Here is a 17,438-nt window from a genome sequence, read left to right as displayed (position 1 = left end):
ACACTGTACTCTTCTACTCACCAGCCGTACAATTTGGGATTTTACATTTTGAGTTTTATTTAGTTCATTGATCAGCAAGTCTCAAGGAAACAAAGAAGTAAAAGTGCTTTTAAATTTCTTTGCAAATGTAATATATAAGAAAATTAATGACTAAAATATATATACTCTCAGAAAGCTTTCAAATAAGTAAATTGACTCTGAAACATACTGATGTATCTTGGTAGCCTGGCACAATTTTTGAGTGGGGAAATCAATGACTAAGTGGATAGAGGAGTACAAGATAAATGATTTACCCACAGATTTCACTCTCATGAGTTTTTAAGTGAAAATTTATGGTGGAAATACAACAATAACAACTCAGAAAATGATTTTATACAACACCCATTATAATACATGTTTCCAGAAGGCCCTAGTTGGCTATATATTTTATCTCAATGTGTAAGATAATTTGTTGGAAGAGTTTGGAATGCATGGATTCTTCCATGGCATTATTGCTATCATAATTATAGTAAGGCAATATTCTCATGCTACTCCCCAGATCTCTTGTGAATTCCAACAGAATCAAACCAGCACCATGAAGCTTACAATTAGAACATCTTTCCAAAGTTGTATAAGTGGAGTCCTAGCTGCTCAGCTTAAATAGTCCTGTAGTTCACCTCTCTGCTAGTAGAATCTATGTATCTTTATGTTTTTACTCCCCAAGTGCCTTATAAATATTAACTTCTCAAGTTATGTTTGCTATATGAGCGAATAGGAATAGAGAAAGGGAAAGGAAGAGGTAAGTCAAAGAATATGCAATAAGAAAACTGTATGAAGGGAGATAGAAATATGCACTACGGCTTTCACCTTTAAAGCCCTTCTTGCAAGTACACCTGTATCCGTTCACCAGATTGTCACAAGTTCCTCCATTCTGGCATGGGTTAGAAAGACATTCATTTTTGTCCACTTCGCAGTTGATGCCAACCCAGCCTGCATCACAGAGACACTTGTATCTGAAAGGAGACAGATAATATTCTTGACTGTGGAGGACGAATGTACAATTGAGTCTTAGATGAAATCCAAGACTTGGTGAAGAAATGAGGGACAGAGGAGCTCATGGGTAAGCTAATCTCATTTCTACTCTTCTTTGAACCTATACTTGGATTGCCATGGACACAGTATGAATTATGTGGTCCCACCTGGACTACTCAGTAAACAGATTTTTCTGGTGCTTCCCAGCTCACAAAGATGCTGGAGAAATTAATTAATTATAGTGAGTTTTCATGTGTAAACAGTGTTTGGTACAATACATTGGGTCAATCTGAAAGGCACATTAACAAGGGGCACCTGGGTGGCTCAGTCGGTTAAGCGTCCGACTTCAGCTCAGGTCACGATCTCGCGGTCCGTGAGTTCGAGCCCCGCGTCGGGCTCTGGGCTGATGGCTCAGAGCCTGGAGCCTGCTTCCAATTCTGTGTCTCCCTCTCTCTCTGCCCCTCCCCCGTTCATGCTCTGTCTCTCTCTGTCCCAAAAATAAATAAACGTTAAAAAAAAAAAAATTTGAAAGGCACATTAACATGGATAAATCTGCACTTTTATTATATATAAAACTAAAATAAAGCAAACCTTAGGATCATCTGTTTCTAATGCAAAACAGACACCCAAGAAGTAGGTTAGTATCAGAGACTCTAAGCCTCTCTGAGAGCTCCTGGGATGTCTGACTTCCAAGACATGCTTTGCTGTTCTCTCCAGAAACCCTGCCCCAGAAAGCACCTAGGGTAAACTGAGCAGGAAAAGGAACAAAAATGAAGGTATGCAAAATATATGTACATTGTTCACAATCTGAACATTATTAACACTTATACTATGTTACCAGGAAATAAAAGCCTCTCTTGTCTGGAGATCTTTAGGAAAAAGGTACATGGGTTGGGATGCTTTGCAGGCTACCATAGTCTGAAACAGGAATACCGAGGTAATTCATCTGGAAATAATTTGATTTTCCTTTACCTCTAAATACACTCTTTGTTCTTTCACCTGTTGTTAAGTATGGCAAATGGCAATGCCCAGAGCCCTATCTTCCGGCCAGCATACAAGAGTATAGATCTATCTCTTGTGACCTAACATCACACTCTGAGTTTCTAGAAAAGTACCTACCAACACATCACACAATCTCAGAGGCTTGCAAACCATGGATGTCTTATCAGGGTCACGTCTAAAGTCAGGTGAGACCAGCCCCACTTCAGTGGCACACGTTGGTACCATGATAGAACAGAAAGGAGCTTTTTTTTAAGCAGGGGAAAAATCAAATAGAACCTCCCTCAGAACTCAATCTTATAATAACTACTAAAAGCACAATTGCCAAAGGCTCACAAAATAACGCTGGACTTCTCCCATGAACTGACTACCTCCCCGCCCCACCCTATTTTCTACCTATTCAGCAATGGAAGGCAGAGCACAAGTGGTGGTTTGGAAGACTCAAGGAGACTACCAAAATCTGCGACTCAGTCTCAGCTCAGGTCCCTGACAGACTTCCACAGGGCATGGCCCATTCCGAAACCCAACCAGCTTGACACAAGTCAATAAGGAACTGTTCATACATGGCAGCCACCTACCCACTGAGGCCTCCGGTACAGTTCCCGTGGATGCAGGGACTGCTCAGGCACTCGTTCACCTGCGAGTAGCAGCTGGGGTGATGGGGCCCCTCGGGGCATAGACAGCGGAAACCATTCACGTCGTTGATGCACGTCGCACCCTTGCGACAGGGATTGGAGACACACTCATCAATGTCGATGTTACATCTCTGCCCTGAAGAGGACGGAAACAGTATTTGTCAAATCCAAAATGTTTAGGGAATAGACCCAGAACTATGGGAGATGTTGTGTTGACAACTTCCTCTGCACAGGCTGTAAGATGCCTTGGGCACCAAATGTCAGGATTTAAGTAATAAGACACCCAAGAGCACTTAGCACCATGTGAGGAAGTAGTAAACAGCACAGTCTTGATAATGCAGCCAAGTTAACGAAATGCTGGAACAGCACTGCACTGTTTTGATATGTATTTCTTCTTTACTCCATCTTAGAAATGGAAACTCCACAAGGATTCAAAAAGAGAACATCAAATGTTACCAAAGTTGGCTGTTCCTCTTGCTGCTGTTCTGAGTACTCTCGAAGAAGCTTTTATCACTGGTTCACTGCGCATTAATTTTTTCAGTTAGTCAACCTCTTACATTTCCACATATGGGATAGCTCAATCACCTGGAATACTTAGTGAATAAGCTACCAACTTAATTTAATGTTATAGTAGATAAAAAGCCATTTTGCTTTCATTCTCAGAGTTGTATTAATCCATTTCCCACCTCAGAAACAAGAGTATTCTAAGCATAATTTTATTGTCTTCTGATAATTGAGAGAACAATTCAGAGTCTCTTAATCTAGACCAGTGGTTCTCAACCTTAATGTGCAAAAAGAATCATTTAAAATACTTGTTTTATTATTTTTATTTTATATTCTTCTTTGATGTTTGTTTATTTCTGAGAGAGAGAGAGAGGGAGAGAGCGTATGTGAGCAGGGGAGGGGCAGAGAGAGAGAGGGAGACAGAGGATACTTGGCAGGCTCTGCGCTGACAGCTGAGAGCCTGATGCAGGGCTTGAACTCACGAACTGTGAGATCATGACCTGCGCTGAAGTTGGATGCTTAACGGACTTAGCTACCCAGGTGCCCCTAAAATACTTGTTTTAAAAGGAGATTCTTAGGCCCTCTCACCACAGATTATGATGCATGGAGTCCAGAAAACCAATTTTAAATAATGCAGATGGTTCAAATATTCTATTTTGAAAAACTATGACATAGACAATTATTACTTTATCATCATGTAATAATGTAAATGCTCAGAATATATGAAATTAAGTGAATATATTCTTCCTCTAAAACCTACCCAAGACTGCGCTTTGAAAAGATGTCTGCTATAACCTTGACATTTGATGCTTTAAGCTGAAGAAAGCGTGCCACTTATAAGAGTTTAGCTTTGTTAAATTTTGAATAATTGAGATTTAACTATATATTCTAAAATGATATAAAATTTTGAAATAACCCATAATTCTGTAAATGAGTGGCAACAAGCAACTGCTGTGAAGGAATTTATAAGTTTCAAAGAATACAATTTTCTGATTCAGATAAAAACATGCACTTTTATTTAAGAAAGAGCAACCCTGCATTTAGAACAGGAAATTCCAAATGAAATAGATCCACACCCCTTTAAAGTATGGGTATTAACATTTTTTTCACTCTCTGTTGCTCTCTAAACCATTATTGGTGGTTCTTGTGGTAAAGTCCCATAATCTGGTAGTGGTTGCTGTTTTCCTCTTAAGTGTTTTATTAATAACTTATTTTAAAGTACTATTTTCTTAGCCTCAACCTCAGAATTTTTTTTAGACATTTGCCACTGGCACCAAGATATGAGCCAGAACTCTTTACACAGCTATCCTTAGCCTGCTCTTCAGTGGAAAATAAGAGGAAAAAGCCTTCTTTTTCTATCCTTTTTAGGAAGCATTTTCTCAGAAGCCACTCTTCTCACGTTTTCCTCATTTGCTTTAAAAACCCTTCCCAGAATCAATGTTCCAGCCATCTTTAATGAGGAGGGTTAAGTGCCTCCTTTTGCAGTCTACCATGTGGACTGACCGCTGCTTCACTAGCAAGGTCCTACCCCTAGGGAGTTTCCACCCAGCATCAGAAATGCCCAGCACAAGGCTATGGACCTTATTGGACTCAGAAACTACTGAATGAGAAGTTAATCAATGTTTCTCACCTTGTAGGTACTCAACAAATTAGTGTTTAATAAATGAAAGCATGCTATAGTCCAGACTGGAGAGTCTGGAGTTGGCTGTCAGAAGTCCCATGTTTGAGTTCTAGTCATTCATTCTGAAGCATTTATTGAGTGTTTCTTCCGTGCTAGACACTGTGTTTAGACACCGGCTAAAAAGATGATTAGGGAGGTTCCTGCCTTCTGGGAACTCACAATCCTAGCTGTATGACTCACTAGCTGGGGGGCTCAAAATATACAAAATATATTTGTATACGTTGCATGGACACATCAAGTTCTCTCTCTCAGTTGTCTTAGTTGTTTAATGGGAATAATAAAACTTCCTTATCTACTTTTTGTGTTTTGTTAATATTTTGATTGAGATAGAATTGATGTATAACACTGTATAAGTTTAAGGTATATGGCGTACTGATTTAATACATTTATATATTGCAATAGATTACCACTTTAATGTTACCTAACATTATGTCACATAATTATCATTTCTTTTTTGTGGTGAGAACAATTAAGACTCACTCTCTTAGCAACTTTGAAGTTTATTATACAGTATTGCTGACTATAATCACTGTGCTGGTACAACAGATCTCCAGACCTTATTTACCTACTAGTTTCAAGTTTGCACCCTTAAATACATCTCCCCAATTAGCCTTGCCCCTCCTAGCCACCATTTTCTTCTATTTTTATGAGTTTTGCTTGTTAATATTCTGCATACAAGTGGTATCATACAGTATTTGTCTTTCTCTGACTTATCTCCCTGAGCATAAAGCCAATTCATGTTGTCTCAAATGGCAAGATTTCATTCTTTTTTGTGGCTGAGTAGTATGAATTGATTTTAGTATTACTGCAAGACTCCTTGTTCTTAGCAGTGTGCCTGTTCAGGATATGACATTATTAGGTTAACTGAGGGCCAAAGAACCAAAAAGCAATTGCATGCTCAACGTTTACAAATTATAAATATATAATTTAACTTAATGATTATATTGGTTAAAAAGAAAGCCATTTTGCTTTCATTCTTAGAGTTGTATTAATCCATTTTCTGCCTCAGAAAGAAGAGTATTCTAAGCATAACTTTATTGTCTTCTGGTAACTGAGAAAACAATTCAGGGTCTCTTAATCTAGACTAGTGGTTCTATATTTAAATAATTTATAACTTATAAACGTAATTATATTATAAATTTATACTTTATAAACATTTATACACTTCACTACTGATGAGAAACTACTATAAGAAATTTAGAGGGGCGTCTGGGTGGCTCAGTTGGTTAAGCGTCCAACTTCAACTCAGGTCATGATCTCATGGTTTGGTTCGTGAGTTCGAGACCTGCGTCGGGCTCTGTGCTGACAGCTTGGAGCCTGGAGCCTGCTTCGGATTCTGTGTCCCCCTCTCCCTGTGCCCCTCCCCTGCTCTCACTCTGTCACTCTCTCTCTCTCAAAAATAAAATAAACATTAAAAAATTTAAAAAAGAAAGAAATTTAGAGAGAGAAGAGATTACAAAACTCATATATATGTTTTCTTATGGTATTTTCGTGATTAGTTTTATAATGACATTATAGTGAGGATTAGCTATTTTGGTAGACTTGTTACTCATGATTAGCCTTTCAAATGCTTTTTGAAAATCACTACGGTGTGGCAGACTATGAGGCTTTCAAAACTTTACCTGTTTCAGATGATGTTGGGTTTCTAAGTACAAATAATGATTTATAACTTAAAAATACAATCAGTCTCTGGTTAAATCATGTAGCTCTGAGAATTACAGTAGATACTTCCAGTATCCTCTATCTGGAAATTCCTGGGAATTTTCCAATAACAGTTTCTAAAGTTGTGTTTAGCTACTTCTGCCTGTGTTTTTTAAAGATTGAGCTATAACTGACATATAGCATATTAGTCCCAGGTGTGCAACGTAATGATTTGATATTTGTATATACTGCAAAAGGATCACTATGGTAAGTCTAGCTAATATCCATCAACATACATAGTTTCAAAATTTTTTTTCTTGCTCTTTGCCCATTTTTAAATTGGATTATTTGCTTCCTTGCTATTGAGTTGTATGAGCTCTTTATATATTTTTGATATTAACCCTTTTTCAGATATATTGTTTACAAATATTTTCTCCTGTTCTATAGGCTGCCTTTTCAGTTTATTGTTCCTTGCTGTGCAGAAGCACTTTAGTTTAATGGAGTCCTGCTTGTTTAGTTTGGTTTTTGTTACCTGTGCTTTTGGTTTCTTATTCAACCTATTTGCTTTTATGGACTGTTATGAGAAGTCAGCAAAATAATAAATATGAAGACAAAACTGAAAAAGTAGTTTGTAAACTGAGAAGTAGCTTCTAGAAGTATCACTTGATTTCTTACATTTCCCATTCAATCAGTAAGTATAAAGAGATCCTGGGTGGCTCAGTTGGTTTAACGTCCGATTCTTGATTTTGGCTCAAGAATGATCTTCTGGTTCCTGAGATCAAGTCCCTCATCAGGCTTCTAGGCTGTTATCACAGAGCATGCTTGGGATTCTCTCTCCCTCTCTCTCTCTCTCTCTCTCTCTCTCTGCCCCTCCCCTGCTTGCATGCATGCACACACATGTGCACTCTCTCTCTCAAATAAATAAACATTAAAAACAAGAGGTCTGCAGAGAATACAGAATTTAGTCTTAAAAAGAAAAACTCATTTAAATCTGTCAAAGCTGTTATGAGAATTGTAAAAAAAAAAAAAAAAAGTAGTAGTGCTAAAATAAAACAAAAGAAAGAATAAAACATCTCACATCTAAGCTCATGTATATATAATACCACAGTTGTCTGTGGTATTTTGGGCAGCTGATTAAAAAAGCAAAAAACAACTGAAAAAAAAATAGACATAGAAAATTGTTCCAAGAACAGAGTACCACCCAGTAACCAAAACATTCCACTTCTTGGTTATGTAATTTCATGCTACACCTTAGGTTTATTTTAGAATATTTTAGCCTATGTCCTCCCTCCTTGACCTTCTTGGTTTGCTGAATGTTAAAAAGAGAGAGAATATGACTTACTGGCATTTCAGAAAAAAAAAAAAAAGTTCCAGTGTAAGGCTTACATGTCTAAAAAGAAGTCACAACAGGCACCCACTTAGGCTGCCCAGTGAGGTGAGAACGGGCATAGGCTCTAGAGTAGGACCACCTGGCCTGGAATCCTGGCCACAGTGCACTGGTAATGTTACTTAACCTCTCCAAGCTCTGGATTTTTCATCAATACCATAGGAATGATAATAGCTGTGGATAATTAAATGAGATTAGGTACCTAACGCCTAGCTCAAAATAAGCTCTTAATAAATGGTAGCTATTCTCTTCTTACCTATTTAACAAAAATGCACCTATTATCCTACCTAGCAGGAATTTTTGTGTATTCAGTTGGCTGTCACTTCATCTTGCAGTATCAAGTTTCAGGACCAGAAGTAAAGCTGGCTACAACCAGCACTGCTAGGCACTAGATACGACGGCTGTCATCATACTTGTCTTCTGAGTGATCTTCCACTGAGAAGACATTACGGTGACCCATGTGGGCCGAAAACATTACTCCCTAGCATCCGCGATCATACCCAAACAGGAAAAAGGTTTGTGAAATACAGCGGAAAGTAAGTTCCCGGCAAGCAAGAGGCAGACATTCACTTCACTTGACCCTGAATGCCTTTGGAGGTCATAGTTTAAAAAGCTCTGAGGGAAATTTCTCACATTGGTTGCAAATGATCACATGGTACTTATTAAATGGTAACATTATTATGTAAGTGCCTGCTTGCATGTGGGACCGTCTAGAAAGAATAGGATAGGCACGGTATATGCCCTCTGATGGTGTCATTAACAAACAGGTGTCTCAGTAAGGTGCCTCAGATTTCTCAATAGCCTCTAGCAATTTTTGGATCGGAAGGGTAAAAGATAAAGGCAATCTTACAACAAAAAAGAGAGAAAGAGATTTGTGTTTGTGTGTGTGCACACAAGCGTGCATGTGTAAATGTTCTGGCTACTTTTAATAATTACATTGGTCCTCCCAAGTTCTGGCCTCATCCAACAATCTCCCATAAGAGGAAGTACTCAGAAAAAAGCATTTAGTGTTTTCATAGAATTTTATCTTAGCTATACTTTTGTGGAAGGCATTCACTAAGTGTAGCAAATTAAAGGTGGCAGTAAAAGCTATATAACTCAAGCACAGTGACAGAAACTCATGGTCTGACTAGAAATGCTTTTCAGGTAGCTATAACATGTGGTCTAAAGGGGCACCTGGTGGCTCAGTCGGTTAAGCATCCAACTTTGGCTCAGGTCATGATCTCACGGCTTGTGAGTTTAAGCCCCGCGTTGGGCTCTGTGCTGACAGCTCAGAGCCTGGAGCCTGCTTCAGATTCTGTCTCCCTCTCTCTCTCTGCCTCTCCCCAACTTGTGCTCTGTCTCCCTCTCTCTCTCAAAAATAAATAAAATGTAAAAAAAAAAAAAAAAAACAAAAACATGTGGTCTAAAAACCCTAACTGAGGAAAAGTTTCATGTTATGATTTATGGAAGGCCTATTAGTAGAAAACTAGGCCAGAGAAGTACAGAAACACATTTCTAACCTTCAAAGAGACAAAGAAATAGGAAACATTTGAAAAGTGATTTTCCTTCATATGCCCCTTTCCCAAAGTGATGGGGCTGAAGAAGGGACCTCCCAACAAAAAAGGTGTTACCTGTGAATCCTGGTGAGCAGACACAACTATAACGATTAATGCCATCCATACAGACTCCGTGGACACAAGGGTTACTTGCACAGTCATCAAAATTGATTTCACAATTAACACCTGCAAAGATAAAAGTAGAAAAGAAACCATGCAGTATTACCACAAAAATAGCATGTGATGCTAGGTGTTAAGAAATCTAAAGAGTATACAGCCAACCCTAGATAGAGCTATATTAATAAAGGTGTAATTGTAGATATGGGTAACTAAACAGCAAGGATATAGCAGTCATAATTTTTACCATCATCTTATAAAAATACTCATGATACTTTGTTATGTACTTAACATGAATTTAGTGATGTCTTATTTCCCATTCATAGAAAAACGCTTTGGTAGTTTAAAAATTCCAAAACTAAAGCCCAATATAACTAGGCTTTAAACTAACAAAATTTCCATTGAAAGTTGTAAAAATTTTGATTCACTCATATTTTGTATTAATATTTATTAATAATAATTACGTTAAAATTTATTGAGCCATTATTATGTGCAAGTACTCTGCCTCCCACTTCACATAAGTTTTCTTTAGTTTTCTCACTCAACTGGTACATCAAGTTGTAATACACCCACCGTATCGTGGACTTGCACAACTACGGCAGTACAGCCAGGATGTGAACCAGGCACTTTGGATTCTGTCCCCTTCACCACACCATACTGGTCACTCTGTGATGAATGAGGCCATGCTGCCTCACTAGCCACAAATGAGGCAAGAGTTTCCATACTCCTGGATACTTTTAGGAGATGTGTCTAGCCTTGACTGATAACCCCCATTCACCTACAATCAACCATGGCAGGCCGCAGGAGGCTATATTTTATTTGAGTAGGACCAGACACCATGCCCAAGATGAGCCAATGTAATTTTTTCATTGGGACACTGGAATATGAACTGTGGGACTATATGAACTGTGGTCTATAAATTGCTCTGTTTCCTGATAATCTCTGCAAAGCTTTACCAATCAATTCTCACTTGGAATCTGTAAGATACTTCTGTGTGCTTTCACTAGATCTTTTGTCTATTCTGTAGTTATCGTTTGCTTGTTTGCTAAGGAATCCTTAAACTAGTCAGGTTGGTTTCTGTGACTTAAAACCTTAAGAAACTTACTTAAAACAGTTTCCCATCATAAGACCATGGGTGAAAGAAGCCTCAGAAGTGATTCTGGGTTATTTATCTCACTTTAAGTACCCAGTAAGTGAGAAACCACAATTCTAACTAGCACATGGTAAAGTACCCCTTCTGTTTATACTCATCCAAAATCCAACCTACCAACTTAGGACCAAGTTATGAATGGGTTATGGATTCTCACTCTAGAACTCAAAAGTCTATTCAGAATGATTAATTAAAAGAGACCCGTCCATCTAGGCCCGCAGTACATGTCAGGTCTTTCTCCACCCATTATAGACCAAGATTTTTTTATAACGCCTACATCTCTTTGCTTTAATTCTCCCAACAGCCACAGGAAGAGATTTGGCAGTTTTCTGAGAGGTTTTGGGGCCTTCACTCTATGCTGCCTGCACACCACTCATATTTACTTCTTGCATTTCTCAGTGACAGCTACTTACACCTTGCCTTCTCTGTCCTCCCCAGGGAATACACCTGATACATCCTGGCATAATGATATAATCCCAGAGAAAACAAAGTGCTTGCCAACCCACCACTCACCCAGGTTTCTAGTATGTTTGTTATAATGGGAATGATAGCAAAGCCTAAAACAGCCCCACCATTCTAAAGGCGTCCATTCAATTGCTTGTAAATCTCTCAAATTTCTTTTCGTACTGCAATTTCTCATGTCTGGGGACCAGCCCGGAAGCAAATTGCTTTTGGAAGGCTTCACAAAGATCTATTCAGCCCTTTTAGTGAGTTATCTAAACGTGGGGAGGGGGAAGGCACTTTCAACTGTGAAGGCATGGGATGTTTTTCGTATGCTTGAGCAACTCAAAAAGGACTTTGTTTTCAAACTTGGCATGTATGAGGTCCTGGACGAAGACCAGGGCCTTTGACAAGTTTGAAGAAATGGATTTGGAAATAACAAAATAAAATGAGGGCAGTTAACCACCTCCCCCACCTTTGCCCCCTATGTAGGCCATTTTCCTTAAATCAAGAATGAGTTCTCAATAAATCACTCTCTTGTATTGGCAGGTTCCCTTCTAACAAAGGCACACACTAGTTAATCTTCCACTAATACGTTTTCTTTGATCTGAGACATAGTACTTCTCTGTCCATTAACCACAGTTGTGACCATAATTATTCCTCAAATAAGTAAAACAGACTCCAGTGAGACCTGCGAAATGCTGCCGCCTGAGAAAATAACTCAACATTCCCCCAGCAAGGAGCAGCATGCCCTCCCAACTAACGAGCAGTCACTCAACCAGAGTCGGGGAAACAGCACTGAACTCGGGGGTGGGAAACGGTGGCTGTGCATTCTAATTTACAATGACTGGACCGTGCTGTGAAGTCTCTGCTCTCCCTGAGAATTCCCCCAAATGCCCAAGGTCCACCCGAAACACGGCAGAAGAAAAGTGTCACATTAAAGATACTGGACTCTGAAACAGAGAAAAACACAACTGGAAGGACAGGAGGGAGCAAGAAGGAAAAGGGCCAGCTTCATTACTCTGAGTGGGGTGGAAGTTCAAGGGAAAAGGACAATCAAATCAAGACACAAAGGCAAGAGGGTTTCCAATTTTAAATAATAATTTCTATTTTTTGAGGTGGGGTGTCTTCTTCTAATAAAACACACACACACACACACACACACACACACACACACACACACACACACAGAGTCATCAGTTTTGCAAAACTATTGTCTCTAATTTCTCCACTGACTAGAGACTGAGATGTTTCTGGCTGAAGCTTTGGCTGTGCTTTTCAGAATCAGGACTGTTTTTTAGGTATCGAAGCATATGCCAAGAAAGTCTGAGATATCTGTGCAAATTGTTTTTGAGAAAGAGTGAAAACTCCAGAGGAGACATAAAGAGAGCAGGCTTACCTGACGTGCCCGGCTGGCAGTTGCACTGGTAGCCATTTACAAGGTCAATGCAGCGACCATCATTCAGGCAAGGGCTGCTGTAACATTCATCTATCTGGTCACTGCAGATGGCACCCATGTACCCCGGGTTGCAGATGCAGGTGTAGGAATCAATCCCATCCTGACACTGGCCATGGTGGCAAGGATCAGGGTCACAGTTGTCGATGTTCTCCTCGCACAACACACCAGTGAATCCTTGAAAGGAATTTTACCAAGAAGGCTTAAAAACCAAGGCAGACTCCACACCTGAATATAAGTGCGGCCACATCCACTATAGACCTCATGTCCTAACATTTCTACCGCAGCCAACGAGCAGCTGAAACAAACCATTTATAAGGCAATCCTAGAGAGCAAAGTTTTTCAAATAAAATTTGTAGAATTCAAATACCTTTCTCAAAATGATCAGTGGGTTTCACTGCAGAGATACTTTAACTGCATCATCATTTCATACTGGGCTTCAGTGGGGACTAGCTCTCAATATTTTTCCATTATATTTTTACCTCTCTATCCCTTTCTTCCAAAACCCAACATACAGATACTGTATTAATGGTTACGTGTATCTTATCTTCCCAATTCTGACCTTAGTATACAGAGAACTTTTCTTTATTCCTCTTAAACGCTCCCAGAGTACTGTGCTTACATATATACTAAGTTTTTAGTAAGTACCTGTTAATTAAAATGAATGAAAGTTTATGAGCATTAAAAGAAAAAGGGAAAATAAGACTTCATTCAACTTTAAATCCCTTTTAAAGGATTTTAAAGAAAGGCGAGGGGTGGGGTGGGATCTCTTCCTTTCAAACATGAGTTCAAGATTTTTAAACTCTCTCCAGAGGTTATTGTCCATGAGGATAATCTGGCCAGAGGAGGACAAAATCTAGAACTCCTCCAACCAAAAACAACAGTTTGCAAAAAGAGAAAGAAGTGAACTGGTTCATCTGATGGGACCTAATCTAAAGAGGCCCAGTAAATGGTAATGTTCCAGTACTACTGAAACACTAATTCTCTGTGTTTATTTTTGTGACTTAGTTTGCTTTTCTGTCATCAGAAAGAAATCATGCACATGATGTTTAAAATCCTTTAAGAATCAATCTTCCAAAATAAGAAACAGGTCTGGAATTATATTCATAACTTCTTTTTCCCTTATGCGGTCATATAAAAAATAAATTGAGAAATCATCTTTTCTAATAATTTCTAGTCCTTCTCTATAATACTGGTCTGTGTAAAAGCAAATGTGTAATAAGGGACGTTTGACTTAATCAAATCCACTCCCAAATGAGAAATGTGGCCACAGATCAGAAATGCAGAATATGTGTAAACAGATTCTTTTTCACTGTAGTAGCAGAAGTCAGGAAAGAGGACCTAAACTTTCCCAGAGTTCTCTCTCCCATTCAGATAACACACCTGACTCTCGGGCTGGGCAGTCTTTTACTCGGAAAACCTCTGCACTTGCACACAATGGCCCTTAGACTTCTGGGCCTTTGTTCAATCACTTGCCTCAAAAAACACAGAGACAGGTCTCCTGCTGAGAAGCCCTAGTGAAAAATAGCTTTCAGCTGGAATTCTTCCCTTTCCCAAAGGAGTAAGTCAAGCCAGCTGGAAACTCACCGCTGCCAAAATCTATCCCAGAAAGACCTGGACACCAAATGGAAATGTCCAAGCTAGGCCATTATTGTGGTGGAGAAGGAGGCAGGTGTTGTAGGAGAAAACCGTGAGAGAAGCAAAAACTATGCTGGAAGCAGCTCTCTCTAAACACAGAGCAGCTCATTAGTGGACTGGCCTGGTAGGGCAGCGAATAGAGGACAGCCTCCTATTTTGTTCGGACAGACATATCAGGTGAACAGAAAGTGAGAACAATCTTACCTGTGGCACACTGGCATTCATAGCCATTTGGGTGATCAATACACTTTGCCCCATTCAGACACGGAGTACTGGAACAGTCATCAATATCAATCTGGCAAACTGGCCCAGTGAAACCTTAAAGGGGCAGAGTGATGACACGAGTCAAAGGATTCCCCTATGTCTATCCATCCAAGGTCTACAAAGGGCTTAAACCAGTGGCTCAGCAAACATAAAATTATTCTCCCCAGCAGGTAACTGGGATAACCGGGTGAAGCTCAGGGCATCAGAGACAACTGTGTGTGTCTCAACCTCTGTTTATTCCCAGTACAGATTTCACTTGCAGCTGAAGTAGGGACAGAATGGTTATACATGGAGCCCTCAAACAAGTGAGGGTAGCTTCAGAGGACCGGGACCTTCTCTCTGGAGAAATAACAAGGAGAGGCTGTTGTCTGTGGCAGAAAATTTGGCATGTCTTCAACAGTAGCTTTGGGGGGCAAAAGGAGACACAGAGCATTCTTTGGAAAAAACTGACTTGTGTTGTCTGTTTCTGGACCTAGGGTGAAATATCTAACAATAAAAGTCTCACAGAGGGGCTTCAAGAATATGACCCATGGTGGGGGAAAATCCCTGAATAGCCTACAACTAAGGCTTCTGTGAGGTATGAACTTTCTGAAATATATACACAGACAGAGAGGTCATGGGCCATTCAGAATAGACTTGGACTTCTGGCCACAAAGGATTTGGATGATACACTAGCTGAAACAAACTCCCCGTTTCTGTACACACTCCGATTCCGAAGTGCTCACTTTAATGACTTCCTCATGTACAGCCCACACACATTCTCTCCTCCTCCCTTCCCTGTGGTCAGTCAGCTTTGTGCTTTCAAAGAAAACAGGGGCAGGTGGTGGGCACTTACCAGGCGGACACAGACACTGGAAGCGATTGACTTTATCTACACACTGACCATTGTTCACACAAGGGTTGCTCTGACATTCGTTTATCTCCAATTCACAATGCACACCTTTGAAACCTGAACAAATTAGACCACACAAGTGGCTTAGAAAGAAAGGCATATTCTAGCCAAGAAAGCACAAATTTGCAGATGACTACATCCTCTATGAGCATGAACATTTCTGCAGAAGGCAAAGCGGAGTCTCCCCTGATGGGAAATAGTCACTGCAAGTATCAGTGAGATAGGAGCATATGATGAGAAACGCACATCACTGTGAAGAGGGAGAAAAGGTTACCTCCAAAGACACTGGTAAAATATAGCATGCCAGCAAAGGCACTCCCACATTCTCTGACCAGGCCCTGCTTCACTTTCAGAGCAGTGCCAGGTCCATAGGGTCCCCAGTCAATGTTCACACAGACCCGCTGACCTGGCGATCCTGTTGCTCTCAGGGTACAAGTCAAGGTCAGGAGGGCCTTCCAGTGCTAGACTGGCTAGCAGGTTTAATCAAGTAAAGCAGCCACTATCATATGTCATTTTTTCATTTTTTAAATTATTATTATTTTTTTTTTTAGAGAGAGAGAACACAAGTGGGGGAGAGGGGCAGAGGGGCAGGGGAAGACAGAATCTTAAGCAGGCTCCATGCTCAGCGTGGAGCCCGACAAGGGGCTTGATCCCACAATACTGGGATCAGTACTCAACTGACTGAGCCACCCAGGCGCCCCTCAAACGTCATTTTAAACTGGACTTACCTGTGCTCTCTGAGAATTCAAGAAATGGTTTCTGTAGAAGCACTCCAGAGTACAACTAACAATATGCACATTACTACGGATAAATAGCAAGTTCCTAAACAATTACGGGTAAAATAATTTTTATAAATGGAATAGTATGGTATTTATAATGTATCAAGAGATTAGGAAACCTTGCTATTTATAGGACTGTTATGGTAAATCCTTTGTTAAACCAAAGAATACTTGCATAAAAACAATCACTTCTGAATTTTTCTCTTACATGTAACTGATGTTGATATATGGACTTGTTTAATTTAGTGTCCATCACTCTAAGAATTCTAGCACTGCCTTACTCCTTAAGGGTCCCCTTGGCTAGGAACCCTGTCATTATTGGGAATTCAATGCTGACAGAGCTCATGGGATTGCCACCCTGTACTGAGTGCTCCGCCTAAGAGAACTGCAGGGCACTGTCTCTTGTCTAGATCCCACATACTGACGGGCCCATGTACCTGGCATGCACAGACACGTGAAGCCTCCAATCTTATCCAGACAGGTCGCATCGTTCTGGCAGGGGTCGGAATGGCACTCATTGATATCCAACTCGCAACGAGGCCCTGTATAGCCCCTCAGACATTCACAGTGGAAGGCACCATCTGTATTCACACATTTTCCTGCATGCTCACAAGGATTGCTATTGGCTAGAAAACACAAGCACCAATTACTGGAATCAAAGTACTTTGATAGAATTTCCACAAATATGGATTGCAGAAGTGGATCTGACTCTGCATAATGATAGCATTAGGGCTAGGCCTTTAATAATCCGGTTCTCAATTTACTATTTTCTTCCTTAAAATACAAAGAAGAAAGGAAGAAGCCAAGGCAAGGCAAGACTAAAGCAATTTCAACTCTTGTGCATCTCTGTTCTTTTGCCCGAACTGTCACTTGGGTAGGGCTTCCTGTTAGGAATCAGGTACAGACTTTCCATTTACTCAGTTCTTAGAAGAAAATATATGTTTACATTGGGGGGTTATAAACAGTAAGCATGTAACAGGAGAGATCGGAGGTTTGGGTGTAACATGCTCCTAGAGTAAAATGTGCTTCTGTCTGAATGCTCACTGAGCTCGACAGACACCATGAGGCATAGGGAAGGTTCCGTGTACTTACCCATGGCACATTCATCCACATCTTCTGTGCAGTCAGCGCCTTTGTAGCCTTGGGGGCAGGTGCAAATATACTGCCCGTTCAGGGGGTTGGTATCACACAGTGCCCCCTTATGGCAAGGATTGCTGATGCATGCATCATCCAAATGACACAAGAGACCTGTCACACAGGGTGGGGCAAGGAGAACAAAGAAAAAATGTCCCTTACTTGAGGAAG

The 17,438-nt window shown here is 40.1% G+C and overlaps 1 protein-coding gene across 2 annotated transcripts in view; it reads right to left on the bottom strand.

The window, feature by feature from the left end:
* NOTCH2 (notch receptor 2) overlaps positions 1 to 17,438 on the bottom strand; it is a 163,964-nt gene that overhangs the window by 40,537 nt on the left and 105,989 nt on the right. For both annotated transcript variants that reach the window (XM_049618358.1, XM_049618357.1), the window contains exons 7-14: positions 17,226 to 17,381; positions 16,571 to 16,759; positions 15,298 to 15,411; positions 14,403 to 14,516; positions 12,504 to 12,737; positions 9,472 to 9,582; positions 2,589 to 2,781; positions 847 to 992 (exon numbers count right to left, since the gene is read on the bottom strand). In XM_049618358.1, the coding sequence (XP_049474315.1) occupies positions 847 to 992; positions 2,589 to 2,781; positions 9,472 to 9,582; positions 12,504 to 12,737; positions 14,403 to 14,516; positions 15,298 to 15,411; positions 16,571 to 16,759; positions 17,226 to 17,381 (1,257 nt within the window). The remainder of the gene's footprint in view (positions 1 to 846; positions 993 to 2,588; positions 2,782 to 9,471; positions 9,583 to 12,503; positions 12,738 to 14,402; positions 14,517 to 15,297; positions 15,412 to 16,570; positions 16,760 to 17,225; positions 17,382 to 17,438) is intronic.

The sequence above is a fragment of the Panthera uncia genome (assembly GCF_023721935.1).
Source record: "Panthera uncia isolate 11264 chromosome C1 unlocalized genomic scaffold, Puncia_PCG_1.0 HiC_scaffold_4, whole genome shotgun sequence".
Lineage (NCBI taxonomy): Eukaryota > Metazoa > Chordata > Mammalia > Carnivora > Felidae > Panthera > Panthera uncia.
The sequence above is the reverse complement of the archived record's forward strand: the minus strand, read 5'-3'. Positions and strand labels throughout refer to the sequence as shown.